General features: G+C 45.9%; 1 protein-coding gene across 1 annotated transcript in view; it reads right to left on the bottom strand.

The window, feature by feature from the left end:
- The window catches only part of LOC126095384 (gonadotropin-releasing hormone receptor-like), an 825,102-nt gene that overhangs the window by 700,916 nt on the left and 103,560 nt on the right, over positions 1–20,626 (bottom strand). The window contains exons 2-3 of the mRNA XM_049910188.1: positions 14,155–14,422; positions 11,960–12,312 (exon numbers count right to left, since the gene is read on the bottom strand). Coding sequence (XP_049766145.1) covers positions 11,960–12,312; positions 14,155–14,422 — 621 coding nt within the window. The remainder of the gene's footprint in view (positions 1–11,959; positions 12,313–14,154; positions 14,423–20,626) is intronic.

Raw genomic sequence — 20,626 nt, 5'->3', positions numbered from 1 at the left:
GCAGTCTTAGCATTGTAACCATTACTGACCGACTTAACACACACATCAAAAAATGTTTTGCATCACCTCAGTTCCGGGAGTTCCGGAACCTGTACATAAAATTGGAATAGAGACCAACATAAACATCATTTCCGCCCTTTTTATTGCTCATGAAAACCACACATTGCATGCTGTACCACTATACAGCGAGACCTCCAGAGTTGGTGGCCCAGATTGCTTTACACACCGGTTAATCTAATACCCAGTAGCACGTCCTCTTGCATTAATGCATGCTTGTATTCATCGTGGCATGATACCACAAGTTCATCAAGGCACTGTCGGTCCAGATGTCCCACTCCTTAACGGCGATTCGGCATAGATCCCTCAGAGCGGTTGGTGGGTCACGTCGTCCATATACAGCCCTTTTCAATCCATCCCAGGCATGTGCGATAGGGTTCATGGCTGGAGACATTCCGGCCACTCTGAAGGATGTCCTTCACAAGATGCGTACGATGAGGGTTCGAATTGTCGTCCATGAAGACGAATTTCTCGCCAAGCTGCCGCCGATGGAGTTGCACTATCGGTCGGAGAATGGCATTCACGTATCGTACAGCCGTTACGGAGTCTTCCATGACGACCAGCGGCATACGTCGGCCCCACATAACACCACCCCAAAGCAGCAGGCAAACTCCCCCTTGCTGCACTCGCTGGACTGTGTGTCTAAGGCCTTCACCCTGACCGGGTTGCCTCCAAACACATCTCCGACGATTGTCTGGTTGAATGCATATGCGACACACATCGATGAAGAGAACGTGATGCCAGTTCTGAGCGGTCCATTTGGTATGTTGTTGGGCACATCTGTACCCCGCTGCATGGTGTCATGGTTGTAAAAATGGACCTCGCCGAAGACGTCGGGAGTGAAGTTGCGCATCATGCAGCCAGTTTGACTCGTAATACGATATCCTGTGTCTGCACGAAAAGCATTATTCAACATGGTGGCGTTGCTGTCAGGGTTTCTCTGAGTCATAATCCGTGGGTAGCGATCATCCACTGCACTAGTAGCCCGTGGGTGGCCTGAGCGAGGCATGTCATCGACAGTTCCTGTCTCCCTGTATCTCCTCCACGTCCTAACAACACCGCTTTGGTTCACTCCGAGATGACTGGACACTTCCCTTGTTGAGAGCCCTTCCTGGCACAAAGTAACAATGCGTACACAACCGAACAGAAGCTAAATGATGTCAAAGTTAGCGTAAGGAGGGCTATGCGTGAAGCGTTCAGTGAATTTGAAAGTAAAATTCTATGTACCGACTTGACAGAAAATCCTAGGAAGTTCTGGTCTTACGTTAAATCAGTAAATGGAAGAAATAGCATATCCAGACACTCTGGGATGATAATGGCATTCAAACAGAGGATGACACGCGTAAAGCTGAAATACTAAACACCTTTTTCCAAAGTTGTTTCACAGAGGAAGACCGCACTGCAGTTCCTTCTCTAAATCCTCGCACGAACGAAAAAATGTCTGCCGTTGAAATACGTGTCCAAGGAATAGAAAAGCAACTGAAATCACTCAACAGAGGAAAGTGCACTGGATATGACGGGATACCAATTCGATTCGATTCTACACAGAGTACGCGAAAGAACTTGCCCCCCCCCCCCCCCCCCTTGTAAAAGACATGTACCGCAAGTCTCTAGAGGAACACAAGGTTCCAAATGATTGGAAAAGAGCACAGGTAGTTCCAGTTTTCAAGAAGGGTCGTCGAGCATATGCGCAAAACTATAGGCCTATATCTCTGACATCGATCTGTTGTAGAATTTTATAACATGTTTTTTTGCTCGTGTATCATGTCATTTCTGGAAACCCAGAATCTACTCTGTAGGAATCAACATGGATTCCGCAAACATCTATCGTGTGAGACATAACTCGCTTTATTTGTTCATAAGACCCAGAAAGTGTTAGATACAGGCTCCCAGGTAGATGCCATTTTCCTTGACTTCTGGAAGGCGTTCGATACAGTTCCGCACTGTCGCCTGATAAACAAAGTAAGAGCCTACGGAATATCAGACCAACCGTGTAGCTGGATTGAATAGTTTTTAGCAAACAGAGCACAGCATGTTGTTCTAAATGGAGAGACGCCTACAGACGTTAAAGTCACCTCTGGCGTGCCACAGGGGAGTGTTATGGGACCATTGCTTTTCACAATATATATATAAATGACTTAGTAGATAGTGTCGGAACTTCCATGCGGCTTTTCGCGGATGATGCTGTAGTATACAGAGAAGTTGAAGCATTAGAAAATTGCAGCGAAATGCAGGAAGATCTGCAGAGGATAGGCACTTGTTGCAGGGAGTGGCAACTGATCCTTAGCATAGACAAATGTAATGTATTGCGAATACATAGAAATAAGGATCCTTTATTGTATGATTATATGATAGCGGAACAAACGCTGGTAGCAGTTATTTCTGTAAAATATCTGGGAGTATGCGTACGGAACGATTTGAAGTGGAATGATCATATAAAATTAATTGTTGGTAAGGCGGGTTTAGTGACAGTCAAAGGGACTGTGTCTGTGATACAATATCCACAGTCAACGTCTATCTTCAGGAGTTCTGGGAACTGGGGTGACCAAAATCTTTTTTCATGTGTGTATTTTTGTTGCGTCTGCCGATTATAATTGATTGAATTTGATCTCTGTTGAAACTGGCATATGGAAGGACAGTTAAGATCACGAGGCAGATTGATTGTAACTGTGGGTTCAGAATGTAAGTAATACTTGTCTGGTCTCCGATTCACAGTCTTTTCTTTTGCGTGACGAGAGGATTGATACGTGTATTAGGGAGAGTTGTTTGTTCCTTGAAGCTATTATATGCCCACAGCTATGTAACTTTGTCTAATGTAGAAAGTCTATGAGAACACGCAATCAGATGCAAACGTATGGCCTCAATAAGACTTAACGTACGGGGTCCGCTGCTTTAATCAGGGATTTTTATGCGTCTTCTCATGGACACTTCACCCGAGCCAGATTAGTGGAACTGGTATTGCAGAGAATGTGAGCGGTCTGAAACTGCAGGCTGGACTTCTGTCAGTTCAACCCAATCATTCAGGCTTTAGGTAAGAGAACCACCACAAAGCGCTAACCTTCGTCTCACGGTATTTGTTGTGTTTTTGAATAGACCGTATGCAGATGGAAAGGTGTTCCATACGACTGGTAGAAAAAATGTCTACTATTTGAACTGTTTTATCTTATTTTATTAATGTTCATGTCATTCAGTTTAACGGTATTGTAACATGCAATAACTTAATATCTTAAGTACCAGTCACATCAACTGACGGGACGAGAACATTTCGGTTTCTTCCTTTGTATATACGAAATCACAAATATTGATGATTCAGTTGGTCTTCATTGTGTTGGCGAGGGGCCTGAATTTTCTAAAACAGCTGTTTGTTGTATGAAATCAAGCTGCTGGAGAGCGGCAACTGTTCGTTCAGTTTACACACAGACGAAATTTTGCGTGAACTGGAGCAAGAATTTGTTTACGATGACAGTGTGGATGCACTATGGACGATTTAGATTAATGTCCCGACGTTATGAAAAAGAATTGCATCAACCTTCAAGTGAGTATTTCTCGTTTTTATTTCGTAAATCGTTCGTTAAAAAGTTGCTTTTTTCCCGATGTTTCTTCATTTTGTCAACCATGATACATTTTTTAATTTGTTACAGGCAAATAGGAAGGACTGCAGGAAGAGACACATCATACCAGTGTAGTGAAAGCAAAATAGTCATGGGCAAAAAGACGTGTAAACATAAAAATTATACTATATGAAAAAAGGTGTAACAGTTTATAATTGCGGTTATAGGTTCAAAGTTTCCAATTACTGAAAGTAGTAAAGTCAACTAGAAAGGTAAATGGAAACTATTTTGGCTTTGGAAAAATTTATTCTATTTGCAAAACCAAACATTTGTTAAAAATACTAGGCTATTCGGAAAGTAAGGAACGATCGGTGGCAAAATGGAAACCACAGTGAAAAATCAAACCTGTTTTATTTGCAACTGTTAGCTCCCCCTTCCAGCTTCTTCTCTACATAGCCGCTTCTCTGACGTAGATACCTCTCACACGTAGATACCTCTCACAGGTTTCCAGTAACCTCGTCACAGGAGGCATCCTCCTGTGCTTTCTGCCAGTTCTCTACACTGGTCTGCAGCTGTTTGCCTGTACCAAAATGTTGTCTTCACAGCCAGCGGTTCATTTGAGTGGAGATGAAGATCAGAGGGAGCCAAGTCCGGGCTGTATGGTGGACAATGATACACTTCCCGTCGCAAAAGCTGCAGGAGCTTCCTCATTGCCCCTGCACTGTGCGGCGGAGAACTGTCATGAAGAGGAAACTGCATGAGCCCAACGCGAAATCAGGCAAAATCTCTGGGCAGGCACCCATACTTGGCGGGAAACACTATTTTGTAGGAGTTTCTACGCGCGCCTGTGCCATCAGAACTGTAAAGAGCGACTTCACGCTAGCTAGCTTACGTGCAACACATCTGTGTAAAGCTTCATCGGATTTTCACTCTTTCTTCCATTTCGCGACCGATCGTTCCTTATTTTCGGAATAGCCCCCTTATGAGAAAATAAAACCAAACATTCAGATAAGATGGAAATGTGTAATCGAGGAGAAGAAGTTTCAGACTTTGACAGAAGGTTAGTATGAAAAATTTTGAGTAGTGGGGTTAATAAGACATAATGACAAATCATTCCAAGAAACAAGGTTTACGTCGCTGGCAGTCAAAGTGTTTAAATAACTTTCTCGTGAGTTAACACTTTCTTCAGCTAGCCCCTGAGAAATGTTCAAATGGTTCAAATGGCTCTGAGCACTATCGGACTTAATATCCGAGGTCATCAGTCCCCTAGAACTTAGAACTACTTAAACCTAACTAACCTAAGGACATCACACACAGCCATGCCCGAGGCAGGATTCGAACCTGCGACCGTAGCGGTCGCGCGGTTCCGGACAGAAGCGCCTAGAACCGCTCGGCCACATCGGCCGGCCTGAGAAATGCATTGAACATCATTTGTTATACGAATTCAGGGCAATACTTGGACGTAGTGCTAAAATTAACACCGTGAATACACTCTGAAATGACAAAATCATGGGACAGCGATATGCACATATAAGAGGGGGGGGGGGGGGGTTATGCATATACAAGGTATGAATGGGTAGTGCATTGGTGCAGCTGTCATTTGTACTCAGATGATTCATGTGAAGAGATTTCCGACGTGATTGTGGTTGCACGATGGGAATTAATAGACTTTGAACCCGGAATGGTAGTTGGAGCTAGACGCATGGGATATTCCAGTTCATAAATCGTTAGGGAATTGAGTATTCCGAGATCCGCGGTGGCCAGAACTCCACATTTTAGGCATTACGTCTCGCCATGGACAAAGCACTGGCCGATGGCCTTCACTTAACTCCCAAGAGCAGTGGCCCTGGCCTGGAGTTATCGGTGCTAACAGACAAGCAACACTGTGTGAAAGAACCGCAGAAATCAATGTGAGACGTACGACGAGCGTATCTGTTAGGACAGAGTGTTGAAGCCTGGCATTATCGGACTGTGGTAGCAGAGGACCAAAGGGAGTGTTCTGCAGACAGCACGACATCGCTTGCAGCACATCTCCTGGGCTCGGTGGCATATCGATTGGACCCCAGGCGACTGGAAAACCGCGGCCTGGTCCGGAATTCAATTGAAAAGACCTGATGGTAGGTTTCGAGTGTGGCGCAGACCGCTCGCAACAGAGGACCCAAGCTGTCAACAAGATACTCTGTACGCTGGTGGTTGTTTCATAATGACATGGGCCGTGTTTACATGGAATTGACGGCATCCTCTGGTCCAGCTCAACCGAACATTGAATGGCCACGTTTAAGGGGAGGTTTACGTTTTTTTTTTTTTTGTTCAAAAAATCGATTTGTTTTAAATTGTATTTTTGGATCCATAAAAGTGTGTAGAATCCACCCCTGAAACGGTTTTTCCGAATACGGAACTGAAAAAAATGCACATGCCTGAAATCGGCCTTTTTCACTCTCCAGTTTTTTTTTCTTTCGGAAGACGAGTTATTGGACCGGTGCTTGGGAGGAAACACACAAAATTCAAATGAAAGTTTGAACAGGTATGTTTGGAGGTTAGCTCCCAAGCGTATGCATTCTGGTGCGAAGACTGTGGAGATTGCGACTTTCCTGGCAGTGAGCAGCTTCAACGGCGGGTACTGAGTAATTCTGAAGACCATGACAACGGTGGACGTCACCCTGGGACTCTATTCGACGCAGCTCGCCAAGCATGCGGACGACCACCGGATTCAAGCGGCCGAAAACCGCTTGTCATCGGTCGTACGAGCGGCTCTGGAGCAGTGCAGGATGGCCCAGATCGAGCAGAACGCCCTGTATGAGGAAGAGGAAGGAATAGTTTATGGACCCGGAATAGCAGATTGAACGTAAGTTGCATAATATTGCATTTATATGTAGTCAAAACCTCAAACGCTTTTTTCTCTAAACGACTTTTTTTTTATCGCGCGGTATGGTAACTTCAAATCTACTGAACCGATTTGTATGATTCTTTGTTTACGACGAAGCTAACTAAATTGTCTAGGAGTAGTACCACTTTTATTCCTATCCATCAACTATAATTTTTTTTCTCTTGGCCGACGAAGTCGAATAATCGATGAAAAAACCTTATTCTTTTTCAAATGGCTGCATTTTTTTGTTTCCTATTGTCCAAATAACTTAAGCGAGGTACAATTCCTAAAGAACCTTATATACTTCGCTAACGTCAATTCAACTTTGATTTCAGACGAGCCGGCTGACCTGTAACATACCGCGTGTGGTGGTCTACATCGAAATTTTGTTTCGTTCCGACGGCACTTCCGCCTTTGCTCTTCGACATTCTGGTCGAAAAAAATCCAGTTTGTAGAGGAAATATCAATAAACATTTTGTCCAAATTTGACATTGATATCTGTAACACATCCCGAGAAAAAAAATCTCAAAGAATAAGCTTTTTTCGGGTCAAAGATAGTAAACCTCCCCTTAAGGGGGGTTGGACGTTAAACGGGCCGACTTGGAGCAGGAGAGGCACCACAGGACATTTGAATTTCCACTGTCTATACTTTTACAAATAAATTCATAAAACTTTGGCAGCATGACCAGAAAGGATTTAGAATTAATACTCATAGCAGTGGAAGTTCAAAAAGTAACAACATAATTTTTTTAGCATGTGAAATTTCATCATTTTTTCACTTACTATTGGATGCAGTTGTTGCTATAGGTACACTTTTCTTCATAAGTAAGAGAGATTCTTCGATGAATTTTGCACAGCATACAAACCATACTTACAGGTGTATCAAACTCTAGAATTTTCCAAAATCTATTAAAAACTGTGGTAAAAATTGAGATAATGAACTATAAAATTTGAGTTTTTTTCTAAACATGAAGTTTAAAATGTAACAGCTCATTCAGTTTTTCATAAATTAAATAAATTCTAGAGTTTCATACACCCTTAAGTATGGTTGTGCAAAATTCATCGAAGAATCTCTCTTACTTATGAAGAAAAGCAACAAATGCAGCCAATAGTAAGTGAAAAAAAATGATGAAATTTCACATGTCAAAAAATTTATTTTGCTACGTTTTGAACTTCCACTGCTATGACTATGAATCCTGAATCCTTTCTGGTCATGCTGGCAAAGATTTATGAATTTATTTGTAAAAGTATAGACAGTGTAAATTCAAATGTCCTGTGGTGCCTCTCGTGCTCCAAGTCGGTCTGTTAGACGTCCTACCCCCCTTAAGTTCAGCTAAATGGAGACGAAACAGCTACGGAACTCTTATGCATGATAATGCGTCATGTGACCTGGGGAAAAATGTTGACGATTGGTCTGAAGAACATTCTGGACAGTCCGAGCGCGAATGATTTGACCACCCAGATCGCCCGACACAAATCCTACCAAAGATTTGTTGGACATATCTGACAGCACAGTTGGTGAACAAAATCCTGCACTGGAAACACTTCCGCGGCTCTGGGCGGCTATAGGGGCAGCATGGCTCAGTACCTGTGCAGCGGATGTCGACCGACTGCTGAGCCCATGCCACGTCGAGTGTCTGCACTATAACGTGAAAGTGTCATTGATAAGAGTGTTCTAAATTACACTCCTGGAAATTGAAATAAGAACACCGTGAATTCATTGTCCCAGGAAGGGGAAACTTTATTGACACATTCCTGGGGTCAGATACATCACATGATCACACTGACAGAACCACAGGCACATAGACACAGGCAACAGAGCATGCACAATGTCGGCACTAGTACAGTGTATATCCACCTTTCGCAGCAATGCAGGCTGCTATTCTCCCATGGAGACGATCGTAGAGATGCTGGATGTAGTCCTGTGGAACGGCTTGCCATGCCATTTCCACCTGGCGCCTCAGTTGGACCAGCGTTCGTGCTGGACGTGCAGACCGCGTGAGACGACGCTTCATCCAGTCCCAAACATGCTCAATGGGGGACAGATCCGGAGATCTTGCTGGCCAGGGTAGTTGACTTACACCTTCTAGAGCATGTTGGGTGGTACGGGATACATGCGGACGTGCATTGTCCTGTTGGAACAGCAAGTTCCCTTGCCGGTCTAGGAATGGTAGAACGATGGGTTCGATGACGGTTTGGATGTACCGTGCACTATTCAGTGTCCCCTCGACGATCACCAGTGGTGTACGGCCAGTGTCGGAGATCACTCCCCACACCATGATGCCGGGTGTTGGCCCTGTGTGCCTCGGTCGTATGCAGTCCTGATTGTGGCGCTCACCTGCACGGCGCCAAACACGCATACGACCATCATTGGCACCAAGGCAGAAGCGACTCTCATCGCTGAAGACGACACGTCTCCATTCGTCCCTCCATTCACGCCTGTCGCGACACCACTGGAGGCGGGCTGCACGATGTTGGGGCGTGAGCGGAAGACGGCCTAACGGTGTGCGGGACCGTAGCCCAGCTTCATGGAGACGGTTCCGAATGGTCCTCGCCGATACCCCACGAGCAACAGTGTCCCTAATTTGCTGCGAAGTGGCGGTGCGGTCCCCTACGGCACTGCGTAGGATCCTACGGTCTTGGCGTGCATCCGTGCGTCGCTGCGGTCCGGTCCCAGGTCGACGGGCACGTGCACCTTCCGCCGACCACTGGCGACAACATCGATGTACTGTGGAGACCTCACGCCCCACGTGTTGAGCAATTCGGCGGTACGTCCACCCGGCCTCCCGCATGCCCACTATACGCCCTCACTCAAAGTCCGTCAACTGCACATACGGTTCACGTCCACGCTGTCGCGGCATGCTACCAGTGTTAAAGACTGCGATGGAGCTCCGTATGCCACGGCAAACTGGCTGACACTGACGGCGGCGGTGCACAAATGCTGCGCAGCTAGCGCCATTCGACGGCCAACACCGCGGTTCCTGGTGTGTCCGCTGAGCCGTGCGTGTGATCATTGCTTGTACAGCCCTCTCGCAGTGTCCGGAGCAAGTATGGTGGGTCTGACACACCGGTGTCAATGTGTTCTTTTTTCCATTTCCAGGAGTGTAATTATTCAGCAAACCTGCATCTGACTGCGTCTGTGAACTTGTTTCTTGCACTCCTCCATTTTGACAGAATGCAACATGTATTGGACTCAGCAATAAAATTTAAGAGAATAATGCGGTTTGTGCAATGGCATTAAGATGGTACTGGAAAATTAACTTTTGGCCCTGATGTTCACTTGGATCTTTCATTGGTGGCTAACTTCACTCAATTACTCATTTTCATATTCAATTTAAGCAAACGATTTGGATTATGAGTCAGGCTGTTAGAAACACAATGTTGATCTCAATATATACATTGTTAAAATTTTAATTCATACACAAAACCTACCGTAAACACTTGCTGTGTCAAACCTTGGGCATACAAATCCTAACTCTGAATGTTATCTAACAAAAACAATTTGAAATCATTATACAGGGTGTTACAAAAAGGTGCGGCCAAATTTTCAGGAAACATTCCTCACACACAAAGAAAGAAAATATGTTATGTGTACATGTGTCCGGAAACGCTTACTTTCCATGTTAGAGCCCATTTTATTACTTCTCTTCAAATCACATTAATCATGGAATGGAAACACACAGCAACAGAACGTACCAGCGTGACTTCAACACTTTGTTTCAGACAATGTCCAAAATGTCCTCCGTTAGCGAGGATACATGCATCCACCCTCCGTCGCATGGAATCCCTGATGCGCTGATGCAGCCCTGGAGAATGGCGTATTGTATCACAGCGGTGCACGATACGAGCACGAAGAGTCTCTACATTTGGTACCGGCGTTGCGTAGACAAGAGCTTTCAAATGCCCCCATAAATGAAAGTCAAGAGGGTTGAGATCAGGAGAGCGTGGCGGCCACGGAATTGGTCCGCCTCTACCAATCCATCGGTCACCGAATCTGTTGTTGAGAAGCGTACGAACACTTCGACTGAAATGTGCAGGAGCTCCATCGTGCATGAACCACATGTTGTCTCGTACTTGTAAAGGCACATGTTCTAGCAGCACAGGTAGAGTATCCCGTATGAAATCATGATAACGTGCTCCATTGAGCGTAGGTGGAAGAACATGGGGCCCAATCAAGACATCACCAACAATGCCTGCCCAAACGTTCACAGAAAATCTGTGTTGATGACGTGATTGCACAATTGCGTGCGGATTCTCGTCAGCCCACACATGTTGATTGTGAAAATTTACAATCTGATCACGTTGGAATGAAGCCTCATCTGTAAAGAGATCATTTGGACTGAAATGAGGATTGACACATTGTTGGTTGAACCATTCGCAGAAGTGTACCCGTGGAGGCCAATCAGCTGCTGATAGTGTCTGCACACGCTGTACATGGTACGGAAACAACTGGTTCTCCCGTAGCACTCTCCATACAGTGACGTGGTCAACGTTACCTTGTACAGCAGCAACTTCTCTGACGCTGTCATTAGGGTTGTCGTCTACTGCACGAAGAATTGCCTCGTCCATTGCTGGTGTTCTCGTCGTTCTAGGTCTTCCCCAGTCGTGAGTCATAGGCTGGAATGTTCCGTGCTTCCTAAGACGCCTATCAATTGCTTCGAACGTCTTCATGTCGGGACACCTTCGTTCTGGAAATTTGTCTCGATACAAACGTACCGCGCCACGACTATTGCCTCGTGCTAATCCATACATCAAATGGGCATCTGCCAACTCCGCATTTGTAAACATTGCAGTGACTGCAAAACCTCGTTCGTGATGAACACTAACCTGTTGATGCTACGTACTGATGTGCTTGATGCTAGTACTGCAGAGCAATGAGTCGCATGTCAACACAAGCACCGAAGTCAACATTACCTTCCTTCAATTGGGCCAACCGGCGGTGAATCGAGGAAGTACAGTACATACTGACGAAACTAAAATGAGCTCTGACATGGAAATTAAGCGTTTCCGGACACATGCCCACGTATCATCTTTTCTTTATTTGTGTGTGAGGGATGTTTCCTGAAAGTTTGGCCGTACCTTTTTGTAACGCCCTGTACAGCTTCTCTCATTTACGTGCTAAGGTTTGATCTGGGGCAGTGAGCGCGACCTGCCTTACAGCTGTCACCCACCACACGTCTGCTTCCTCCGGGCACCCAGCTGCGACTCCTGTGTTTTTTTCTGCACGCGCCCGGCTCTCTTAACCACCAAAGAACCTCCTACTCAAAGATATTATACTCGTTCAACCGTGCGGTTGGCAACTACCGACTATTTTCTGGAGCTACCCTGATCAGACCTTAGCACATACCTTTCAAACGGGCAAAACATGGTCCGACGAGACACTAGGAGGTATCCCATAACTTTTGTAACCACACTGTATGTACCGAAGGAGCAGTGTCGGTGGTCTAGAGAGCGGGCGTACAGCAGCTGGCGGTCGGCGGCCTACCTGCGGGATGCTGAGCAGCATGCTGAGCACCCACACGAAGGCGATGAGGCGGCTGAGCCGCTTGGCGGTGCCGAGCGCGCGCATGGGGTAGCGCACGGCGACGAAGCGGTCGATGCCGATGAGCACGAGGATGAAGGTGGACAGGTAGAGGCTGAACACCTGCGCGAACTTGAAGAGCTTGCAGGCGGCGTTGCCGGCCAGCCACTGCACGGCGTAGCTCCAGGCGGCCTCGCCCGCGATGCAGAAGACCGTCACCAGCAGGTCGGCGGCCGACAGGTGCAGGATGAGCGCGTACACCGCCGAGGGCTGGCGCGCCGGCCGCCGCCGGATGCTGGCGATGGTGGCCGCGTTGCCTAGCAACGAGAGCACCGCCAGCGCCAGCAGCACGGCCGCGCGCACCGTCGACGACCGCGTCAGCGTGGGCGCCGGCTCGCACGTCCAGTTGCCGCTCGCCGCCGCCGCCGCCGCCGCCACGGCCGTCGCCTCCGTCGCGTTGGCCAGGTCGCAGCCGCCGTCACACATCGCCTTCCTCACACGCTCGACTCCTTTCCGAACTTCACTTCCGCCGCGTGAAATCCCCTAACTACGCACTGGTTTCGCTTATAATCTGTATTTCGTAAAACTTCCCTCGGTCCACTGTACTTTCGTCCGACGGCCACTGGAGATTCCTGATACCCTTCTGTTCCTTACTAAACACATCCAGTTGCACTGCCGAGCCACAGTCGTTTCTTTTTTCCTCTCTCTGATCGTTGCGAAAGCGTTTGTTTACATCAGATTCCTCTCATCTCCTAGCCAAGGTTACGGGATCGGTCGCTGCTGCCTTGTTTCTCTTAGGTAACTGAACGTACAAACGCTGCAGTTTTGTAGGTCACCACGGCGTCTAATGTTGCTCTCTGTTGTGTATATTTCCCATCGTGATAAACTGCAGACAAATAATAAATGTTAGAAGTAAAATCGTTCGCACAGTTACTTTATTTAGTACCTGCAACAGCCGACGATGATATCACACACCAGACTACGAAGTCACAATGTCTTTTATGAAAAGAAAGGTTAGTAAAGGGTGAGACTTAATACGTTATCAAGAAGACTGCTGGAACAGTACACAGAATCCCTCAGACATATCCTCCCACTTCTACTGAGTTATAACACGCATTCTTTGGCAATCCTCGATACAAGTGGTATCAGTGTCTGTCTGTGACTATGAACGTAAGGCGCCCTATCGTTGTACTTGTGCGGTAACAAAAATAATACCTTTCTACGGCCGTTTTTATCTACAAAAGTAATAACTTTACAGTCGTGGATTAATGTAGTCGCTAGATAGTATTGACTGTGCCGTCATGCACGTAACTAATGTACGTACCTATTTGGGTTTTCGCCTGTTTCTGCAGTTACTAAACTACATCAGATAGAAATCAGGCAATGTCACTCACTGTAAAGGATATTATTTTAAAACGTCCTGAATTGTTCTGAACGATTAATGTAGTCGTTAGATACTATTGACTGTGCCGTCATGCACGTAACTAATGTACTTATCTATTTGGGTTTTATCCTGTTTCTGCAGCTACTAAACTACATCAGGTAAAACTAAATAGAAATCGGGCAATGTCACTCACTGCAAAGCAAGGGATATTATTTTAAAACGTCCTGAACTGTCCTGAACGAACACGTTTCGGCATGTACATAACTATTTATAGTTTCAGGATTGGTGTAGCCCACACATTCAGTCAACCACACTCTACTGGGAACTGAAAAGTTTGTTTCGCTGGAAGAGCAGTGCGTTTTTCTGCAGACGCCACTCGCCAGCAGTCAATCCCGGTACCACTGTGGTTGTCCTCAGGTTCCGTCGCAGACACAGGTCGTTGCTCCGACTCATCCACGAGAAGACGCGGAAGTACCGATATGTAGGCCCGCACACGGCGCCAACAGGTTTACTTTAGCCGGTTCACCCAGGCGCGGGGACTGGTCGCAGACGGAGAATGCTAACGCTGTGAAAAATACCAGCATTTATACGAAAGAGAGGTTTTCGGAAGAGGAATGAGCTCGGGAAATTGTCGTGGCACATTAATGTCGCGCTGTAACACTGTAAGACCTATCGCAGCCAGATGATCCGAGAATATCGAGTAATGTGATAACGTCATACGGGTGTTTCTCGTTCTTCGTGATTGTTCTCTAAGGTGTTCCCCGTGGACGGTAACGAGAAAGTCCTCGGGCGTCGTCGCCGCCGGAGAGTGGCGCGTGCGTCGGAGCTGCGCCGGCCGTTCGCGCCGCGGTGGCCGGTGGTTGCGTCTGCCGGCAGTCGCGCAGCCACTGCCCGCCGAAGCCGCCGCCGCCCGCGGCCGCCGCTCCCCCTCTTCCCCCACCCACAACCGTCCCCACCAGAGGCGCCGCCACGCAGGCGCTGCCGATTCGCGACGTCGAGGTCCGTCGCACCTGCTGCCTCCCGGTGCCCTCTTGATTGCTGGCCTGTTCAGAGGCGACACGCCCACGCTGCCCGCCAAGTGTCAGTCACTTCCCCTCCATCCCACTACGACACCACACAGTTGGTATTCGGCGATTACCCTTTCTTTAAGGGGCTACGGAACGCCCTATACTTGCAATGTTAAAATAACGCTTATAAATTACATCTTTCCTCACAAAGTATTTGAGGTAGGAAGTTGAAATTTTTACAGATTATTTATTGGAATATGGGCTACAACTTAACACAGAGATTTTACAAAATGTTAGTTCAGTTATTAAAGATGATTTTTTTCAATTGTAATGAAAATTCACAACATTTTTTTGCAATTTTTTATTTATATATTCAAAAATATACAGTTTTTTGGAAAAAGGCTGTGTTAAATTATGCAGAAGGTACTGTGTAACATTTACTGAAAGTTTGAAACAAATATGTTTGGAAGATCCTTAGAAAACATGTAATTACTATGAGAAAATAAAAGTTTTGGGAATCGAGCGACAAAGATTGGATTAACTTTTTAGTGCATTCCAGGTCCATAGGAAGGATTATCTTCATCATCTGCAAACTCCTCCTCCAGCTCCCTCTTGTTCCTCCTCCTGATTACTCTTGTTTGTATTTCTAGACTCTTTACAGCCCTGTTTGCAGCCCGAAGGCGTTCCTTGTCTAAAGCAAGCATCGCTCGTACCATGTTAGAACCTATCTTCATTCCCATATTTCTAAATACCTTGCACCTTACAATGTTGCCATCATTGAAAGTCGCAACAGCAACTTTACTTTTACTCATTATTATACTTCAACAAAACAGAGACTCAAGAAACAGAATTAATTACGAATATTTTCGAGATAACGACAGAGTAAATAAACATGAAACAATCGACAATCACACCAGCGATATATATTGAACCATCACAGGTTAGCCACAACACATACTTTATCTCACATCACTAAAATGTACCTGATGAACACGGACGTTAATAATAACGCCATTTGACAGCAGTTTTACAGCGCCACAGTGGGTCACGCCCATATAGAACACATTTCAAAAAAAATTTCAAAATAGTTGTAGTCTTCGGAATTGAATAAATTATATATCTATTAAAAGGTAATAGTCTGCAGATTCAGAAAACGCAAAAAAGTAAAAATTGAACTTTTCACGATTTTGAGCCTTTCCGGAGCCCCTTAACAGTGTTGCTTGCTGGAAACATCATACTCCAGCAGGTGAACTTAATATGGCACCAAATTCGTCCAATCCTTCCCAATTTCTATTTCGATCCACGTGGCAGGACTACATTTACAGCTAAATTTATACTCCACAATCCACCCAGTGGTGTGTGGCGGAGGGCACTTTATGTGCCACTGTCATTACTTCCCTTTCCTGTTCGGTTCGCGGGAAGAACGACTGCCGGGAAGCCTCCGTGCGCACTCGAATTTTACATTCGTGATCTCCTCGGGAGGTATAAGTAGGAGGAAGCAATATATTCGATACCCCATCCAGAAACGCACCCTCTCGAAACCTGGACAGCAAGCTACACCGCGATGCAGAGCACCTCTCTTGCAGAGTCTGCCACTTGAGTTTGCTAAACATCTCCGTAACGCTATCACGCTTAACAAATAACCCTGTGACAAAACCCCCCGCTCTTCTTTGGATCTTCTCTATCTCCTCTGTCAACCCTACCTGGTACGGATCCCACGCTAATGAGCAATACTCAAGTATATGTCGAACGAGTGTTTTGTAAGCCACCTCCTTTGTTGAAACTTCCTGGCAGATTGTGTGCTGGACCGAGACTCGAACTCGGGAGCTTTGCCTTTCGCGGGCAAGTGCTCTACCAACTGAGCTACCCAAGCGCGACTCACGCCCCGTCGTTACAGCTTTACTTCTGCCAGTACCACATCTCCTACCTTCAAAACTTTACAGAAGCTCTCATTCTGGAAACATCACCCAGGCTGTGGTTAAGCCATGTCTCCGCAATATCCTTTCTTTCAGGAGTGCTAGTTCTGCAAGTTTCGCAGGAGAGCTTCTGTAAAGTTTGGAAGGTAGGAGACGAGGTACTGGCAGAAGTAAAGCTGTGAGGACGGGGCATGAGTCGTGCTTGGGTAGCTCAGTTGGTAGAGCACTTGCACGCGAAAGGCAAAGGTCCCGAGTTCGAGTCTCGGCCGGCCGTAATGGCCGAGTGGTTCTAGGCGCTTCAGTCCGGAACCACGCTGCTGCTACGGTCGCAGGTTCGAATCCTGCCTCAGGTTAGTTAGGTTTAAGTAGTTCTAAGTTCTAGGGGACTGATGTCCTCAGATGTTAAGTCCCACAGTGCTCAGAGCCATTTTTTTTTTCTCGAGTCTCGGTCCAGCACACAGTTTTAATCTGCCAGGAAGTTTCATATCAGCTGCAGAGTGAAAATATCATTCTGGGCACCTCCTTTGTTAATGGACTACATTTTCTAAGGACTCTCCCAATGAATCTCAACCTGGCACTCGCCTTACCAACAATTAATTTTATATGATCATTCCACTTCAAATCGTTTCGCACACGTACTCCCAGAAATTTTACAGAAGTAACTGCTACCAGTGTTTGTTCCGCTATCATATAATCATACAATAAAGGATCTTTCTTTCTATGTATTCGCAATACATGACATTTGTCTATGTTACGGGTCAATTCCCACTCCCTGCACCAAGTGCCTATCCGCTGCAGATCTTCCTGCATTTCGCTGCAATTTTCTAATGCTGCAACTTCTCTGTATACTACAGCATCATCCGCGAAAAGCCGCATGGAAGTTCCGACACTACCTACTAGGTCATTTATATATATATATTGTGAAAATGGTCCCATAACCCTCCCCTGTGGCACGCCATAGGTTACTTTAACGTCTGTAGACACCTTTCCATTGAGAACAACATGCTGTGTTCTGTTTGCTAAAAACTCTTCAATCCATCCATACAGCGGGTCTGATATTCCGTAGGATCTTACTTCGTTTATCAGGCGACAGACTACGAACACAACGTATGAGGGTCACTCCAGAAGAAATGCACACTATTTTTTTTAAATACATCTTTTAATCTGCATGTTTGAAAGTTTTACAGTGTGTAGATACATGCTTTAGGAACAATATTTTAATTTCTCCACATAATTTCCATCCCTCTCAACTGCCTTACGCCATCTTTGAACCATCGCCTGTATACCCGCACAGTAAAATTCTGGCCAACCTGTTGGATCCACTGTTTGGCAGCGTGCACAGGGGAGTCGTCGTCTTCAAACCTTGTTCCACGAAGAGGGTCTTTCAGTTTCCCAAAGAAATGATAGTCACATGGATCCAGGTCAAGACTGTAAGGCGAGTGTTTCAGTGTTGTCCATCCGAGTTTTGTGATCGCTTCCATGGTTTTTTGACTGACATGGGGCGTGCATTGTCGTGCAACAGCAAAACATCCTGCTTTTGCCGATGTGGTCGAACACGACTCAGTCGAGCTTGAAGTTTCTTCAGTGTCGTCACATATGCATCAGAGTTTATGGCGGTTCCACTTGGCATGATGTCCACAAGCAAGAGTCCTTCGGTATCGAAAAACACCGTAGCCATAACTTTTCCAGCAGAAGATGTGGTTTTGAATTTTTTTTTCTTGGGTGAATTTGCATGATGCCACTCCATTGATTGCTTCTTCGTCTATGGTGAAAATGATGGAGCCATGTTTCATCACCTGTCACAATTCTTCCACGAAATTCATCCCCACCATTCTCGGACTGTTCCAAAAGTTCGCTGCATACCATTATTCTTGTTTCTTTGTGAGCCAGTGTCAACATCCTACGAACCTACCTGGCACAAACATTTTTTAACGCCAACACTTTCGGTATTCTGCAAACACTACCTTCCCCTATCCGAAAGTAGCGCGACAATTCGTTCATTGTGATGCTTCTCTCAGCAGTCACCAGTTCGTTAACTCTCTGCACATTGTCTCGAATGTGTGCAGTACGAGGCCTGCCACTGCGAGGACAATGCTCAATATTGCTGTGCCCCCTTTCATCAAGTACTCTGCTTGCCCACTGACTACCTGTACTGCGATGACAGCAGCATCTCCATACACCTTTTGCAACCTCTTGTGGATGTTTCCCACTGTCTCGTTTTCACAGTACAGGAATTCTATGACAGCACGTTGCTTCTGACGAACGTCAAGTATAGCGGCCATCTTAAAGACAATGCTGTGACGGTGCCACTCACGGGAACAGGTTGAACTAAGTTTGAAAACAAGCGAGAAGGCCAACACTGTTTTGTTTGAAGGGGACCGAAATGCACGCTATAAGCTCACGCAGGCTGGCGTGAGGTCTGAAACAGGATACGTAATGAATGCTATAAAGAAAAGTACGTAGCTTCTGGAATACTTAACTTTAATCCACATTTGTAGAACATCGCTCTTGATGATATATTAATAGAGCTCAATAATTATACTGGTAATGGCGCCTTGCTAGGTCGTAGCAAATGTAGCTGAAGGCTATGCTAACTATCGTCTCGGCAAATGAGAGCGTAATTCTCAGTGAACCATGGCTAGCAACGTCGGCTGTACAACTGGGGCGAGTGCTAGTACGTCTCTCTAGACCTGCCGTGTGGTGGCGCTCGGTCTGCAATTACTGACAGTGGCGACACGCGGGTCCGTCGTATACTAGCGGACCGCGGCCGATTTAAAAGCTACCACCTAGCAAGTGTGGTGTCTGGCGGTGACACCACAATGTATCTACACACTGCAAATCTTTCACACAAGCAGAACAAAAACAGTATTTTTACAAAAATAGTGTGCATTTCTTTTGGAGTGACCCTCGTTTTTAGCCTATTTGGAAATCTATAGAGTTGAGAAAATTCTTGGCTACCTCTTAACATCGTGCCGGACCTCCTTCTTCCCGTCGTGGTGCACCAACTCCACGTGGGATGGACTCAATCGTTGGAAGTCCGCTGCGGAAATACTAAGCCCTTCGCAACTGCGACAGTTTGCCCGGTGGAGAATTTTGTGCACGAGCTGACCTCTCGATTATTACTCGCAAATGTTCGATGGGATTCATGTTGGGCGATGTTGTTGGCCAAATAAGTCGCTGGAATTGTCCGGAATATTCCTCAAACCAGTCGCGAGCGCTTTTGGCCCACTAACACCCATTTTCTCATCCATTAAAATTCTACATCTACATCTACATCCATACTGCGCAAGCTACCTGACGGTGTGTGGAGGAGGGTACTGTGAGTACCTCTATCGGTTCTCCCTTCTATTCCAGTCTCGTAGTGTTCGTGGAAAGAAGGATTGTCGGTATGCCTCTGTGCGGGCTCTAATCTCTCTGATTTTATCCTCATGGTCTCTTCGCGAGATATATGTAGCAGGGAGCAATATACTGCTTGACTCTTCGGTGAAGATATGTTCTCGAAACTACAACAGAAGTCCGTACCGAGCTACTGACCGTCTTCTCTTGCAGAGTCCTCCACTGGAGTTAATCTATCATCTCCATAACGCTTTCGCGATTACTAAATGATCCTGTAACGAAGCACGCTGCTCTCCGTTGGATCTTCTCTATCTCTTCCATCAACCCTGTCTGGTACGGATCCCACACCGGTGAGCAGTATTCAAGCAGTGGGCGAACAAGTGTACTGTAACCTACTTCCTTTGTTTTCGGATCGCATTTCCTTAGGATTCTTTCAATGAATCTCAGTGTGACATCTGCTTTACCGACGATCAACATTATATGATAATTCCATTTTAAATCACTCCTAATGCGTACTTCCAGATAATTTATGGTATTAACTGCTTCCAGTTGCTGACCTGCTATTTTGTAGCTAAATGATAAAGGATCTATCTTTCTGTGTATTCGCAGCACATTACACTTGTCTACATTGAGATTCAATTGCCATTCCCTGCACCATGCGTCAGTTCGTTGCAGATCCTCCTGCTTTTCAGTACAATTTTCCATTGTTATAACCTCTCGATATACCACAGCATCATCCGCAAAAAGCCTCAGTGTACTTCCGATACCATCCACAAGATCATTTATGTATATTGTGAATAGCAACGGTCCTACGACACTCCCCTGCAGCACACCTGAAATCACTCTTACTTCTGAAGACTTCTCTCCATTGAGAATAACATGCTGCGTTCTGTTATCTAGGAACTTTTCAATCCAATCACACAATTGGTCTGATAGTCCATATGCTCTTACTTTTTTCATTAAACGACTGTGGGGAGCTGTATCGAAC

Source organism: Schistocerca cancellata, chromosome 8 (genome assembly GCF_023864275.1).
Source record: "Schistocerca cancellata isolate TAMUIC-IGC-003103 chromosome 8, iqSchCanc2.1, whole genome shotgun sequence".
Classification (NCBI taxonomy): Eukaryota; Metazoa; Arthropoda; class Insecta; order Orthoptera; family Acrididae; genus Schistocerca; species Schistocerca cancellata.
This window is presented reverse-complemented; position numbering and strand designations above follow the sequence as displayed.